The following is a 15,883-nucleotide window of genomic DNA, read 5'->3' as shown; positions in this document are numbered from 1 at the left end:
CAGCCCCTAAGTCAGGTCAGCTGTAAAATCAAGGAAAAACTTTAAAGGAACCTTACAAACATCAAACCAAGATGTGATTAAAGGGGTCAACAAAACACCCCAGTCCCCGCGGTGCCCACCGGGCAGTTAAGTAGATGTAGCTGCACAGCTTGGGCACGGGTGTCAATCAGATGTACATAATGTTCACTATTGTAAATAAACTCCCAAGAATGTCCAGGGCCTCTTCCCTGTGCAGTATGTAACCTTCAGACCAAAATGATAGTCCAGCCTCACACTCACTGGACACAGTATTGATCCCTGCACCTCAATGGTGCTTGTCTTTGCTGCCAGAAAGTCATGGGCAGGCGTCACAGAGTTCTGTCATTCTCTCCGTGTGCTCTCAGCACCTTTGAGATGGGGCTGGTCCCCCATCTCTTTAACATCTGTAACCGGTGATGCTGTGTTCCTGAATGGATCAGGCGCTGAAGGCGGACAAAGGATCAGGTGCATTTAAAGTTTCACAGCTGTGTCTCTATGATATGATCCTGATCACAGAGCGCAAGCGAGCTGTCCTCGGCCAGACAGGAGTCAGACATTCACAGAGGCAATGTGAAGATTTATGGAGTGTCCTCATTGCATGTCGTCATTATCCTCCTGGAATCTAGAGACTATTAGGGCCTCTGTTGCGTCTCCATGACAAGAGCCTGAGCACTGAGGGTATGTGCGCTGTCATCAGCCACACAGGAGTCAAATGTTCACAGATGCAATGTGAGAATGTCAGGACTGTCCTCACTGCAACTCGTCATCATCCTCTACAAATCTTGCAGCTATGAGGGCCTCTTGAGCACCCCTGCCTCATCTGGCCAGTGGGATGGCCTCATCGCCAGCATCCTCGCCTTCGAGGACCTCATCATTGTCAACTCCTTCAACGTCCTCCTCAGCAGAGGATACTTGCCACTCTTCCATCTCCTCCTCAGCCTACTGCAACATGTAGCTACGATGATGCATGACAGCCTCTGGGGACTGTAATGCAGTGCTTCACCTGACCTGCTGAGGCGCCAGAACATCATTTTTCAAATGCCTATCATTTGCTCCACCAAAGTCCGGGTCGTGGTATGAGCCTCGTCGTACCATCACTCTGCTGCAGTCTGAGGCTACCGCACGGGTGTCATCAGCCATATCATCTGTGGGTAGCCCTTGTCCCCACGCAGCCAACACTGCAGCCTCTCTGGACCCTGGAAAATGAGACTCGCTAAGGATGTAGGAGTTGTGGACGGTCCCCTGGAATTGTGTGCAGGCCTGCAGGATGCGTTTGTGGTGGTTGCTCATCGGCTGCACATTCAGTGAGTGGAAGCCCTTGTAGTTAACTGCTTGTTGCCACGAAAATCTAAGTGCCAACTGAATGTAGTCGATCGCACTCTGCACCTGTGGAAAACCAGAGATCTGCGCAAATCTCAATGCTCTTGCTTCCTGGCTTTCCTGATCCCAGTTGAAATGCACAAAGTCCTGTGACTTTGCAAAGATGGCATCCGTGAATTCTTCGATATACTTGTCCATGAAGGCTTGCAAGATCCCGCACAAGTCACCTGTAGAGCCCTGGAAGGAGCCACTGGGATAAAAATTGAGTGCCATGATCGCTTTCATGGCCGCTGGCAGTGAATGCCCTCCATTACCCCGTGGCACCAAATCCTGCAGCAGGTGTCATACGTGACTGACCAGTTCCCTAGACATGCGCAGTCTTCGGCGACACTGGTTATCAGTCATCTGCAGGAATGACAAGCACCATCTATAGACCCTGGGTCTAGCAAGGCACCTATAAGCGACGGCTCATTGTGGATCTTCAGCTGCGTACCCAGCAGGTCCTGCTGCACCTTCATCTTGAGGGAGGTGCTCCTCCCTTTGCCGAGCCAGGCACCTCCGCCGCTCTCTTCTTCTTCTTCTCTGCTCCCTGTAAGCCAATGAGGCATAACCGCTAAATCACCAGGCTCCATGATCCTGATGTTATCTTCCTGCAGGATCAAAGATAGAAACGCGTGGGTTAGCATTTTTGTACTAAGAACCTCTCTTTGTCTATTCTGAAGGCTCCTTCATGTGTGCAGGAGAGTGCTGGCCACCACATGGATGGCCAGTGTGTAATGTGCTCATTGGCTGTCCAAAACCCCACCCACCTTCGCCCCACTCCACTTGACCGATTGGTGGCAGCTTCACCCACTGGACTGCATGCTGTGCTCTCAGCTCAGGCACAGGCATTCTCCTAACCCACACTGCAAGGCTGCACTGTTAGCTTGAACCATGAGGAATACTGGTTCAAACATTAATAAATCCATTGCAAGTGGCTGTGAGCATCTCCACCAGTGACTGCACGATGGCCACCTTTCACAAGGGGATTCTACAACTTGTCCAGTCGGCCAATTGTTCTGCTGCCCCCTAAAACGTACATTAATTTGCAGCCTGTACCCGAGGGGTGAAAGGTTCTGGAGCATTTGGTGGCACTTTCATGCTGTTGTGTTGCTTGAGAGGGCAGAAAAGCTTCAGAGACCTGACTCCAAACATGTCAATGGAGCTGCAGCTGAACGGTCTCAAGCTGCGGAATAATGCTCACTTTTGACAAGCTTCTCCAAGTGCGCGGCCACTTTCCTCGCCCTCCCTACCCCCACCACCCCCCTCCTGCCACCACCCGCCATGTGCTTGTGTACATCCTTCAGTCTGTGCTGCCTTGCATGCCCCCTCAACCCCCTTCCCCCACTCCCCGCACCTCACCTGGCCCTAGCGCTGCACTAAAAGCCAGCTGGGAAAATGCGACTTGCCTGTGCAACCGCCACCCCACCCCTGCCGAATTTATCTTCCTTGATGTCCTATGGGCGATGCTCATGAGCGCTGTGCAAGGTTGTGTGCACTCACCTCTGAGTTCCTCTCAAAGTTCAGGTCACCAGGTGCATGCGTTTTAAAGGCAGTCATGAAGTACACCATTCTGAAGTCACGCTGAAGTGGGCAGTAAATTTGACGTGGGGGGATGATTCCACCGAGCAGGACTTATAATGAAATGCTAAAGTACTGAAGTTAGATACCTGATGTGTGGTGGCGGGAGACGCGACCCGCCACTGAAGGGTGGAGCAGATGATCAGCATCTGGCTTCATGACAGCGTAAAACCAATTTCTGGCCTTCTTGCCATATTGTCTGCTCATGCCGGCCATGATGCCTGCCGCCAACAGGACCAGACGATTCCACCCATTGTATAACTAAGAATGATATGCATTGCGTGAATGTCTTAAAAAGGACAACATCCCTGCGATTTATGTCTTCTCATGGTTGACAGGAAATCTTAGTTGTAGGTGGGTGGCGAACAAATGCCAGACATTGTTGTAGGGTAGGTAGAAATCCAGCAGATGGCTCTCTTTGCTTTAATTCTACTTCAGAATAGAGTTCTGTAATAAATTGAATCAGTTTCCAATTCACAAGAAGACATATGGCTACATACCGTGTAACTGGAGATTATTCAAAGTAGTTGCCTCACTCTGGAAACAGAACCATAAAATCCCAAGGGCAATGAAGTTGGAATGATTTGAACTTCCAGTTCCCAAAAGAGCTACTAAAGTTCTATAAAACTTTAAAATTATGGTAAACGCTATACCAAACCATTTTCTTAACATCTAAAATGCTCATTTACATAGATCGCGGATGAATTTCTGTGGGAGAACTCCCACTTGCCTGTTGTAAATTCAGTAGAAGAGTCATGTAACTACCAGATGACTGGCATAATTGCCTTTTATACTGTTTTTCCAGGGATTCCTCAGCTCTTTTGTCCAAGTTATGATAAACAAGCAAAAGAACCTTCTCTGGAATTTACCCTCAAAGTTTTTAGTATAGTTAACACTGCAAACAGGCTGAAAATGCCTATTTAAAAACTTGGATGGTTAAATACTTACTCTGCCTGGGAAAAGGGCACTGTTATGTTTTTGGAAATACATAAACATAAGAATGTCACATAGTAAATGAATGTAATCATATAATTGGTGGATTACCAAAGTACCTGTGAGGCTGTTTTGACTGCTCCCTTTTCTGCAGCAGAGGTGTTAGTTTTATTAGTCATAGACCGCGTGGAAGACAGAGGTGAAGAAGCATGAGTTTTGTTATTTTTAGAAGACAGTTTCTCAGCGGAAAGCCTACTCTGGACCCCAAGTGGTTGCGATTTGCGGGCAATTGGTTTTGGTGGTGGAACGTTGTCGTACAGGTCAGTGCTGTCACCGTGAACTTCCTCATACCAGAGCGTATTAGCGTTAGTAGTAAAAACCTCTTGTTCCTGTGACATACAATATAGAACAAGCTTCAGCTGTTAGAAGCAATGACATGCAGACTAAATGCAACGCCTACAAATTGGCAAAAAAGATATAGCAGTGCTGTAAATATAGCCAAAATACAGAACACTAAAAGAACCAGGCTGACGTCCTTTCTGCACCCTATACCCTATTAGCATAATACATGAAGCTATTTCTTTGTGATTCATGCCTTGCATCATGAGGTGAAATGTAACATTTTATCAAAATAAAGTTTGGGCACAATTCCAGCTGTGTAATCAGTGTTGAAATTAATTTTCAGAAATGTAACGGTAAAAACCTACTTGACTCAGTGCTGAGGAAACTCCTGGGGTTGAATTCAAATTTAGATCCATGAGACTTAAAGAATGTTTTTTAGATGGCTTTGAATGTATAAAGACCATTGCACTGGGGAAGAATGTTTGTTCATTGTACAAATGTTAAAGGAACATTCCCTCCTCCCTCCAGTAACAGCACAAAATAACAAATGTAGTTCAGAATGATTGCACTAAAAACACCCAAGTTTATATTACAGAGATAAAAAACAAAAAAGTACTGCGGATGCTGGAAATCCAAAACAAAAACAGAATTAAAACAGAAACAAAACAAAACAAAAACAAAAACACAGCTGAGTTTTTCCAGGTAATTCTGTTTTTGTTCAAGTTTATATTACATTGTCAAAAATTTGATTCTGAATGCTGCTGTGCCATCTCCAAGAATAACTGAAGCATAAAATGCTAGAGAGACAGATGACATTATCAACCGGTGTGCTGTTTAAAATACTCCACAACTGTCAGTTCAATTCAGATGGTTCACAGAGAGCCACTATACTATAAGATTAAGGGATATAAATTCCTCATAATGATTTCAATACACAACTGTAAGGTAAAAAGCCTTACTGCTCTCAATAGTTGTGCCAACTATTTTGCTCATCTTTGTAATCGCAAAATCACGGTAGGCTTTCCAGTGATTCAGTGCATTGTATTAACCAAGTGTTGGCAATAACTAATTAGCCTGTATTCATGATTAACCAATATTACCCTCTTAGTTTATGGTGTGATTGAACTCTTTGCTGAGGTTAATGGCAAACTATGGTCTGAATTTTCACACAGACGGAGAGGCTGTCTGTCATAGCGAAAATGGCGCTGGAGGCTTGAACCCAAAGCCCTGCATTGAACCCAGCCCCCACCATTTTTGCCGGGGGTGAAGAGGGGCAGGTTTACTTTACACATCAGTGGTTACTTTGCACAGCAGCTGCACATGTTAAATTGGAGATGCCTTCAATCCGATCCAATTTTGGCTAGTGGGCAGTCCGAAACACAACTTGCGTATTTTAGACCTAACAGGACAAGTCTAAACGTAGTGGCATTCTTTGGAGAAGTAGGCGACTCTTTCGGATAGGTCCAGGGACGCCTTTGGGAGAGGGGTCCTTTGGGATTATTGAAATAGACATGAAAGTGCATAAAAAGTTGATGAACTCAGTGGAACCATCAAGCTCATTGGAACTGTCAAGGAAGCAGTGAAGGGAGCTGTCAAGGGAGCTGTCAAAGCTCATTGGAACTGTCAAGCTGTCAAGAGATTTAAATGGCCTGGCCTTTAAATTGTTTCTAAAAAACAACCTGCTGGTTAAAAAAACAGTGCTTGCTATTTCACTCTATGACACAAGCCTGAGGGTTACCATTAAAGAATTTGTGCTGCATGACTGATTTCATAACATATCATTATCACAGTGGGGTGCCTTTCAGTTCACAGTTTGACTGACAGCTCCAAGTGCTCAGAAAGTTTTTGATGTGGGGCTGAGAAATACACATGCTTGTCTTTTATTAGGGATTTAGTAGTTGAAGGAATTTAAATGTAGTGAATGGGTTTTTATCAATGAGAAATCTTTTTTGAAATAGTGAATTCATCAATAGATACTTCGAACTTTATTTAATTTCATCTCAGCATAGGTCCTGAAGTCTGCCCATGGTGAATAACGGATGAGTTGGCATGGAGGGTGTAAGGGAAAAGGGTGGGGGGTGTGGGCATGTGTTGGTACTAAGTTGGCATGGAGCTATAAAGGGCCATGGGGTTTGGTAGAGCAGCATAGGTTGGCAAGGAGGGTATGTGGTACCATGGGGGTGGATGGGTGGGAGTCATAGGTTGGCATGGATGAGGCATAGGGAGTGTTTGGTGGGGGGGGGGGGGTGAGAGCTAGAGGGTTCTTTTTTGTTTTGTTGCTTCTTTTATGCTGGGACAAAGTGCGGGATCATCGAGGTCGGCCTTTTGCTCTGCCCGCCTCTACACCTAGTAGCCCTTGTGCTGCTTCCAAAGGCGGCGGAGCCACCTCCCATTACACCCCACCTGTCTGAATGAAAATTGGAACTTCTAGGGCAGTTTTTCAGGAGTCGGGTTCATGGAGCCAGAAATTCTCCTGACCCTGCGCTCCCGAACTGGGAGCAAAAATCAGCATTTGTTGCCCATTCCTAACTGCCCTTGAGAAGGTGGTGGTGAGCCATCCTCTTGGACCGGTGCAGTCCATGTGGTGTAGGTACACCCACAGTGCTGTTAGGAAGGGATTTCCAGGATTTTGACCCAGCAACAGTGAACGAATGGCAATATAATTCCAAGTCAGGATGGTGTTTGGCTTGGAGGGGAACTTGAATGTGATGGTGTTTGTGAGCCTCTGCTGCCCCTGTCCTTCTAGGTGATAGAGGTCGCAGGTTTGGAAGGTGCTGTTGAAAGAGCCTTGATGAGTTGCTGCAGTGCATCTTGTAGATGGCACACATGGCTGCCACAGTGCACCGGTAGTGGATGGAGTGAATGTTTACAGTGGTGGATGGGGTGCCAATCAAGCAGGCTGCTTTGTCCTGGATGGTGTCAAGTTTCTTGAGTGTTGGTTGGAGCTGCATTCATCTAGGCAAATGGAGAGTTTTCCAACACACTCCTGACTTGTGCCTTGTAGATGGTGGGTAGGCTTTGGGGAGTCAGGAGGCGAGTTACATAAATTGTTACATAAAGCAAATTGCAAGAGTTCTCCTCATCACATTATTTTAAGCTCTGCTAGGTTAATGGCAATCCCCTGCATCAGAGAAGAGAAAGTCTCAGCCACATTATTGAACTTCTACTGTTTTCCAGTGCCATTGTATTTCCCTGACAGAACTGGTTTCTTTCTGATATTTTTATAAAAGACTGCTAATTCAAATGCCTTACTGTTCCATTTAGGCAAGGTACATCATCATAATGAAGAGAGACTCCACGAGGACATGCGTATCCATTAGGCATGTTGCCACCATATCTATTTGGAGATATCGACCGTCTGTGTAATAAACTGAAAAATAAAAATAAACATTGGCCAATGATGACTATGTATATTAAGCATTTTGTGATGAAAATTAATGGTCCTTTTGGAGTAAATCAACCAGGAGTGCGACAGAAAGACCAGAGATTAGGTTGGAACCAGGATATTCTGGATCCCGGTCTTCCCTGCCAGTTTCCATGGAGCCTTGGGCAGGGCGCAGGCTGGAGGACATAGGATACAGAGGCGGTATGGCCAAGGAAGTGGGTCTCCCAGGACTGGACACCTACCAGGTGATAGCATATCTCGTAAAATAAGGTATGCTTGTCTCTTAGCTGATGCAAGTGTGGTCTACCAAAGATTTAGAAATTTTTCCCAGTTTATATCTTTCATAAAGGAAGTGAATGGGCCAGACTCAAACATGTATTTGGGGAATCTCCTGGAACCTCAGAGCAGGCACCCTGTGCCAGAAATATTGGCTTCTTCTGATCTGTGGGCATTGGAGATGCATCACTAATGATGCAGGCACCTGCCATTGGTAACAAAACCAAAGATTCTCCTCGAATTGCTCTCTGGAATCAGCTAAAGAAGTTGCTGGCAGGTGCAACTCAGCACTAAAACTGCGAGAACACTCTTACCCTGAGCACTGGTAAGGATTTTTTTGCTTTTTGATGGTACACATCTATTTTTCTCCTGGTCTGTACTAAGTGTGGCAGAGTAGAGAGATAAGTGACTTTCCTTCACTGTTCTACTATTGCTTCTGTGAACTGAGCTAGGAAGTAGATGAAAGTGGGCTGGGGTAATTCTCAATCCATATTTTCCTACTGTAAGGAGTTTTGCCTGCACTCCCACTGATATTGTTAAATAGAGAACTCATTTTGTGAGGAATCACAGATGGAAACCAGCATCTGACTACACAGTAGCATAATATATTTCAGCTCCAATGTGTAATATTGCACTGTTAAGATTAGTACCTTTGTACAGCTGATATATTACTTGCTGCATGAGTACTTTATTAATTCCTTGTTATAGATGTGCTGCATACTATGAAATATAAATTCAGTAAAAAGTCAAAATAAAATTCTGCTTTTGCTTAATCAGTTCAGTCTTAAATTCAAACAGTTATTTGCTTTGCTAACAGCTATTCTGTGTTTTGTACTTGCTTGTGCAAAATAATTTATAACTAATGGATTACAATGCTTAAAAGCTATCTATAGAATCATAGCAGTGAAGGAGGCCAGTTGGCCCACTGCGCTTGTGCCAACTCTTTGTAACAGCTATTCAATTAGTCCAACTTTCCCACTCTTATTCCATAGCCCAACAACCTTTTTCCTTTACAAATATCTAATTCTCTTTTAAAAGTTACCACTGAATCTGCTTCAACCATCCTTTTGAGCAGTGCATTTCAGATCATCACAACTCACTGCAAAATAAGTTCTCATCTCCCTTCTGGTTTTTTTTGTCAATTATCTTAAATCTGTGTCCTCATTACCAACCCACTGCCAGTGGAGACAGATTCCCTTTACTTACTGTTTCAAAACCCCTCATAATTTTAAACACCTCTGTTACATCTCCCCTTAACGTGCCAGTTTCTCTAGTTTCTTCACACAACTGAAGCCTTTAATTCCTGGAATACCATCTCCAAGGGAGCTCCATAATTCTTACTGCCATTCTGTGTAATTAAATACATTACTCACACAAATGTTTTAAACAGATCTATTTACTGCAGAGTCATTAACAATTGCGAACCCATTCATATCAAAAAAATGTCCAAATTTACAAAATAAGAAATGATTAACACCTCTGTTCCAACTCTTTTTTATAATTTATCAAAAGTCAATTATCTATGAATAAGATAAATTCTTACTTGAAGCACTGTTTTGCGGTCTGTATAACACTTGAAGTTGTTTCTACGTCAATGTAATCATAGTGTAGGGCTGCTGGGTCTGTGGCGGAACCAGTTTCAGATAGTAAAACACCTAGCCATCTTCCCAGCTCCTCTCCTGAAGAGGTCTGCAGAAACAAAATGTTGAACACTTAGTCAATACAGGCATGATCAATGTAAACCATTATACTGTGCAAAAAAAAAACATTTTTAATTCTATATATATATAGATCATCAATCTGTGAATGCATTTTACTATGATTACTTTGCCTCCTTAATAAATACCTTAGGAGTATTGTTTAGCATTTGCAGCTTTTCTGTGGTAGAGTATCTATAGAAATAATTTTAAGTAAATTTACAGCTTCCAAATTTTAAACATTATTTAAAAAATCACTTTGCCCCAAATATTTAGGTTGGCTGCATGGATCTAATTCTATGATAATAACTTGCAGACATTGCTATCAAATGGAAACAGCAATGACAACAACATTTTTATACAGTGCCTTTAATGTAATGAAAAGTCCCAAGGCGCTTCACAGGAGCACGATAAAACAAAGTGTGACACTGAGCTACATAAGGAGATATTAGTTCAGATGACCAAAAGCTTGGTCAAAGAGATAGGATTTAAAAAGTGTCTTAAAGGAGGAAAGTGAGATAGAGAGGTGGAGAAGTGTAGGGAGTGAGTTCCAGAGCTGGGGGCCTAGGCAACTGATGGCGCAGCCATCAATGGTGGAGCAATTATGATTGGGAATGCACAAGGACCAGAATTAGAGGAGAACACAGATATATTGGAGGGTTGTGGGGTTGGTGGAGATTACAGAGATATGGAGGGGCAAGGCCATAGAGGGATTTGAAAACAATGATAAAAATTTTAAAATCAAGACGTTGCTTGACAAGGAGCCAATACAGGTCAGTGAGCACAGGGGTAATAGGGGAATGGGACTTGGTGCAAGTTAAGACACAGGCAGCAGAGTTTTGGATGACTTCAGCTTTACAGTGGGTAGAATGTGGGAGACCAGCCAGGACTGCACTGGAATAGTCGAGTCTAGACATAATGAAGGCGTGAATGAAGGTTTCAGCAACAGACAAGCTGAGACAGGGGAAAACTCGGGCAATGTTACAAAGGTGGAAATAGGCAGTCTTAACAATGGCTCGATTATGAGGTTAGAAGCTCATATCAGGATTAAAAATGACACCAAGATTGTGAACAGGGTGGGAGGTGGTGGAGTTAAAGTGAAAGGAAAATAAAAGAGCAGACACCAAATCATGGTGTCAGAATTAGAAGAGATGACTGAAAAATTGGTCAAAAAGATGGGCATTGAGAACATTTTTAAAGTTGGGGAGAGAATTAAAGAGGCGGATGGATTTAGGGAGGGAGTTTCAGAAAGCAGTGCTTAAGTGGCAGAGCGACTGTGATCGGTGGTGGGAGAAATTGCAGAGTGGATGCACAGTTCAAAGTTGGAGAACCAAAGGGTAGGTGAGGAGATGCAAGCATGGAAGAAATTGCAGAGATAAAGAAGGGGAAAGGCCACAGATGGATTTAAAGGATGAAGACCTTCAATTTAATGATTTGAAGTACAGGGAGCCGAATGTAGGTTACAGGTAATGGGTGAGCAAGACTTAGCATGGGACAGGATATGGGCAGCTGTGCTTTGAACAGTTTGATGTTTATGAAGTATTAGAGGACCAGCAGTGAGGACACTGGGGAAGTTATATCCTGATGTGTCAGTGGTTTGATTAGGGATTTCAATAACAGTGGAAATGAGATAGGGGCAGAGGTGGAAGTAAGTGAGCTTGCCGATGGCCTGGAAAGTCTGCTTTGGGTTAAACAGGGTAATGTCTAAATCAGCCAGAGCAACATCCTGAGAATTTAATCAGTGGAATGGGGTTTAGTAAGGGGACTAAAAGTGATGGCTTTGGTCTTCCAGGTGTCCAGTTGGAGAAAATGTTGACTTATATGTAACTTGATGTCGGATGGACAGTCTCACAACATATGGGAAAACAAAGGGAATGGCAGAGAAGTAGAACTCAGGTGTATGAAAATTAATTTTGTCCTTGCAGATGATGTCACTGAGAGGCAGCATGTAGATCAGGAAGGTGAAGAGGAGATGGTGGAGAAGTTAGGGAGGGCAAAAGGAGTTTGAGGAGACCGATAATTATGAAAAAAAAGAATAATTGTTCTGGCACTCCAGGAGAACCTGAGAATTGTATGAGGGTTTGGTGGAAGTGAGGGAGACGTAGTTTTGCTTAGCATAATTGAGCAAGATCTGACAGTGAATGCAGATCAGCTGCACTTGCATTTGTAGCCCTTGGACTTAAGGAATCAAACTCGAAGGATGGCAGGAATGCAATTGTTTTTCTTTTAAAACACAACATTATCCATTTTCTGATATTTTTTCTTTGGTTCCGATACAATGCTGCATTCTCTGGCTGAAAAGCCAGGGAGGTAAACTAACCTGTAACTGAACAGAAGGGCAATCAAAAACAAAAACAAAAATACCTGGAAAAACTCAGCAGGTCTGGCAACATCTGCGGAGAGGAACACAGTTAACGTTTCGAGTCCGTATGACTCTTCAACAGAACTAAGTTAAAATAGAAGAGAGGTGAAATACAAGCTGGTTTAAGGGGTGGGTGGGACAGGCAGAGCTGGATAGAGGGCCAGTGATAGATGGATATTGCCAAAAGATGTCATAGACAAAAGGACATAGAGGTGTTGAAGGTGGTGATATTATCTAAGGAATGTGCTAATTAAGGGTAGAAAGCAGGACAAGTAAGGTACAGATAGCCCTAGTGGGGGTGGGGTGGGGTGAAGGAATTGAAAAAGGCTAAAAGGTAGAGATAAAACAATGGATGGAAATGCATTTAAAAATAATGGAAATAGGTGGAAAAAGAAAAATCTATATAAATTATTGGAAAAAACATCTTCCCTTCACCCCAACCCGGCGGCATTCCGCAGGGATCGTTCCCTCCGGGACACCCTGGTCCACTCCTCCATCACCCCCTACACCTCAACCCCCTCCCACGGCACCTTCCTATGTAACCGCAGAAGGTGCAACACCTGCCCCTTTACTTCCCCTCTCCTCACCGTCCAAGGGCCCAAACACTCCTTTCAAGTGAAGCAGCATTTCACTTGCACTTCCCTCAATTTAGTCTACTGCATTTGTTGCTCCCAAGGTGGTTTCCTCTACATTGAAGAGACCAAACGCAGACTGGGTGACCGCTTTGCAGAACACCTTCGGTCTGTCTGCAAGTATTACCCAGACCTCCCTGTCGCTTGCCATTTCAACACTCCACCCTGCTATCATGCCCACATGTCCGTCCTTGGCCTGCTGCATCGTTCCAGTGAAGCTCAACCCAAACTGGAGGAACAGCACCTCACCTTCCGACTAGGCACTTTACAGCCTTCCGGACTGAATATTGAGTTCGACAATTTTAGATCATGAACTCTCTCCTCCATCCCCACCCCCTTTCCGATCCCCCCCCTTTTTTTCTAATAATTTATATAGATTTTTCTTTTCCCACCTATTTCCATTATTTTTAAATGTATTTCCATCCATTGTTTTATCTCTACCTTTTAGCCTTTTTCGATTCCTTCACCCCACCCCACCCCCACTAGGGCTATCTGTACCTTGCTTGTCCTGCTTTCTACCCTTAATTATCACATTCCTTAGATAATATCACCACCTTCAACACCTCTTTGTCCTTTTGTCTGTGACATCTTTTGGTTATCCCCACCTTTCACTGGCCCTTTATCCAGCTCTACTTGTCCCACCCCACCTTAAACCAGCTTATATTTCACCTCTCTTCTATTTTTACCTAGTTCTGTTGAAGGGTCATATGGACTCAAAACGTTAACTGTGTTCCTCTCCGCAGATGCTGCCAGGCCTGCTGAGTTTTTCCAGGTATTTTTGTTTTGGATTTCCAGCATCCGCAGTTTTTTGCTTTTATCAGAAGAGCAATCAATGTTGATTCACTGATTAAATTTTACTACCTGCTTCCTGATCAGCCTCCCAATCTCCCCTGTTACAGGAAACCTTGGGCATTGGTAAATTATCTCCCTTCACTGAGTTGAACTCAATAGATCTCACTTGATTGGTACAACCAGTACCTCAGTTTGTGTATTTTTCAGGTATATATTCACATATCTGCTTTCTGTTCACTGACACAGATTAAGTAACTATAATTGATTGTCGCACATCTGACTTTCCAAATTATTTAACCAAGATTTTAGCCTACTCAATCCCAACTGCTAGATAATCTAGGTTGACACTTCACTGCAGTATCAAGGGTTGTATGAGGTGCCATCTTTGGATAAGAATGAAAACCAGGGCCCATCTGCTCATTCTAGTGTGTGCAAAACATCCCATGGTACTATTTGAAAAGGAATGAGGAAGTTCTCCTGGTGTCCTGGTCAGCAATTGTCCCTCAACAAACATCAGTACAACAGATTAACTAGTCATATATCTCATTGCTGTTGGTGATTGTTTGTGGAATTTTGCTATGTGCAAACTGGCTGCCATATTTGTCTACATAACAGTGAATATACTTCAAAGTAATACATAGGGCATAATTTTATGTTTGTCGGGCAGGCGGGCCCGACCCAATCGGTGACGGGCGTGGAGCCAATCTCCGCCGGCGAAATGGGCCGCACCGCCATTTTGCACAGGTGGGCCAATTAAGGCCCGCCCTGTGTGTTGCAGACTCCCGTGTACAGCGGGAATTTCAAATGTGCGGCGGGCATGTACAGACTGTCAGTTCCAATGGGGAACTGGCAGTCTGTATAAAGAAAGGCCAGGCAGCCTCCTTTAGGCTGTTCACCATGGGCAGTGACCGGTGCAAGGGGTCTGCACAGCGGGCTCCAGAGGAGGGCAGGGCAGAGGAGGAGGGGGGCAGGCTGCAGGGTCGGCCAATGTGCCCCTCGGTTCTCTGATGACTGCCTTGCTGCTCTCCTCGAAGAGGTTGCAGAACATCAGGAGGTGTTGTTTCCGGAGGATGGGAGGAGGAGGGCCCCCCACGTAACCAAGCAGGCCTGGCAGGAGGTCGTCAGCTCTCAAGATGCTGTGCGGTGCACAGGGACCCAGTGCCACAAGCACTTCAATGATTTGTTTCGCTCTGGAAGGGTGAGTACCATGTTGGCCTTGGCCATTTGACCCAGCAGGTAGCCTTAGCCTTTGAGCTCCCCCCCACCACATCTTAGTGTCGTTACTGCATTGGGCATTTGGCGCATGCTGGGTGGGCAAACAGATAGTGACCATGCTTACATCAGCCTTCGTGGCTGAGGAGAAGATAGGTTCTCCCCGCAGCATATGTTGGTGTTTGTCGCATTTGAGTAGTCTGGGGGCAACCTGCAGGGGAGGCAGCTAGACACATTCTCAGAACTCCAACACATGTCTTATTGATCGTGATGAGATGGTGCAAGGGGTGCCTTAAGGTGTCATGGCCAAGAGCCATCTGATGGCCTCGGCGCCACACCTAGTTGCGCCTCCTTGCCATGGGCGCTAAGACCTGTGTGTTATTCAAAGTGATGGACGCCGAATGTGTCCAAGGTGGCCATTGGGGGAGGGGGTTGGGACCAGCCATACTATCTTCTGGTGACTGATCACCAGTAGTGTGGACAGGAGCCGCTGGAGGCCTCAGATGGGCCACTGTGGTTGGGGTGCGAAGTGCGTGTGCAGAGTACATGAGCAATCAGCCCCAATAAATGCCCTTCTCTGTTCTGCAGGCAAAAACTGAGAACCATGGCCAGGAGCATTTGCAGACTGGTGATGGGCACGCCCTGCTCCAGCGCCTCACCACGTATGGAGCTGGGGAGGAGGCAAGCGGCCAGGTCAGCAGGTGTCGGTGAGGCTGGGGTGCAGCGGCCAGGTATTTGAGGGCCACAGTCCCATCCACTCTGCCTTCTCACCATCCAAAGCACTGATGATTGCTGCAATCATTAATGCAGCAACACTGCTCATTGATAGACTGATACAGTCAGATGCGTGGGTCATACATAAAGGTCCGATGGCCCCTTGAGGATGCGCGTCTCTAGCACCTTCCAAAGTCGCCTTATCCCATTTCTGACCACTATCCCCATGGCCTAACATGCCATGGCATCGCTGCTGCACATCCAAATACTTATTGCGTCTTAGGAGGGTTTGTACCTCCACCACCCTTTCAGCCAGTGCGCCCCACATTATTCTGTCCAAAAGGTCCTCAGCACCTCACCTGTCAACCTCATGGCACTCAACTTAAATAAATGCCACCACGTTAGTCTTCCCTCCGCCAAGGGGAAATGTTGCCTTCTGTCCACCCGGTCTATGCCCCTCATAACGGTATGAAGGTCAATAATGTGACCTGTCAATCTCCTGTGCTCCACGGCAAACGTCGCAAGTGTTTGCAATGTTTCCTCATAACTCCAACTCTCCAGGCCAACATGCATCCAGGTC

General features: G+C 45.1%; 1 protein-coding gene across 5 annotated transcripts in view; it reads right to left on the bottom strand.

Moving 5' to 3' along the window:
* Positions 1-15,883, bottom strand: part of afap1 (actin filament associated protein 1) — a 284,152-nt gene that overhangs the window by 34,321 nt on the left and 233,948 nt on the right. For 4 of the 5 annotated variants that reach the window (XM_078542197.1, XM_078542224.1, XM_078542215.1 and 1 more), the window contains 2 exons: positions 9,438-9,583; positions 7,486-7,603 (listed from right to left, as the gene is read on the bottom strand). In XM_078542197.1, the coding sequence (XP_078398323.1) occupies positions 7,486-7,603; positions 9,438-9,583 (264 nt within the window). Of the gene's footprint in view, positions 1-4,010; positions 4,281-6,210; positions 6,217-7,485; positions 7,604-9,437; positions 9,584-15,883 lie in introns of all 5 variants that reach the window. The other variant, XM_078542234.1, reaches the window with a different exon arrangement.

This window comes from Cetorhinus maximus, chromosome 1 (assembly GCF_964194155.1).
Source record: "Cetorhinus maximus chromosome 1, sCetMax3.hap1.1, whole genome shotgun sequence".
Classification (NCBI taxonomy): Eukaryota; Metazoa; Chordata; class Chondrichthyes; order Lamniformes; family Cetorhinidae; genus Cetorhinus; species Cetorhinus maximus.
This window is presented reverse-complemented; position numbering and strand designations above follow the sequence as displayed.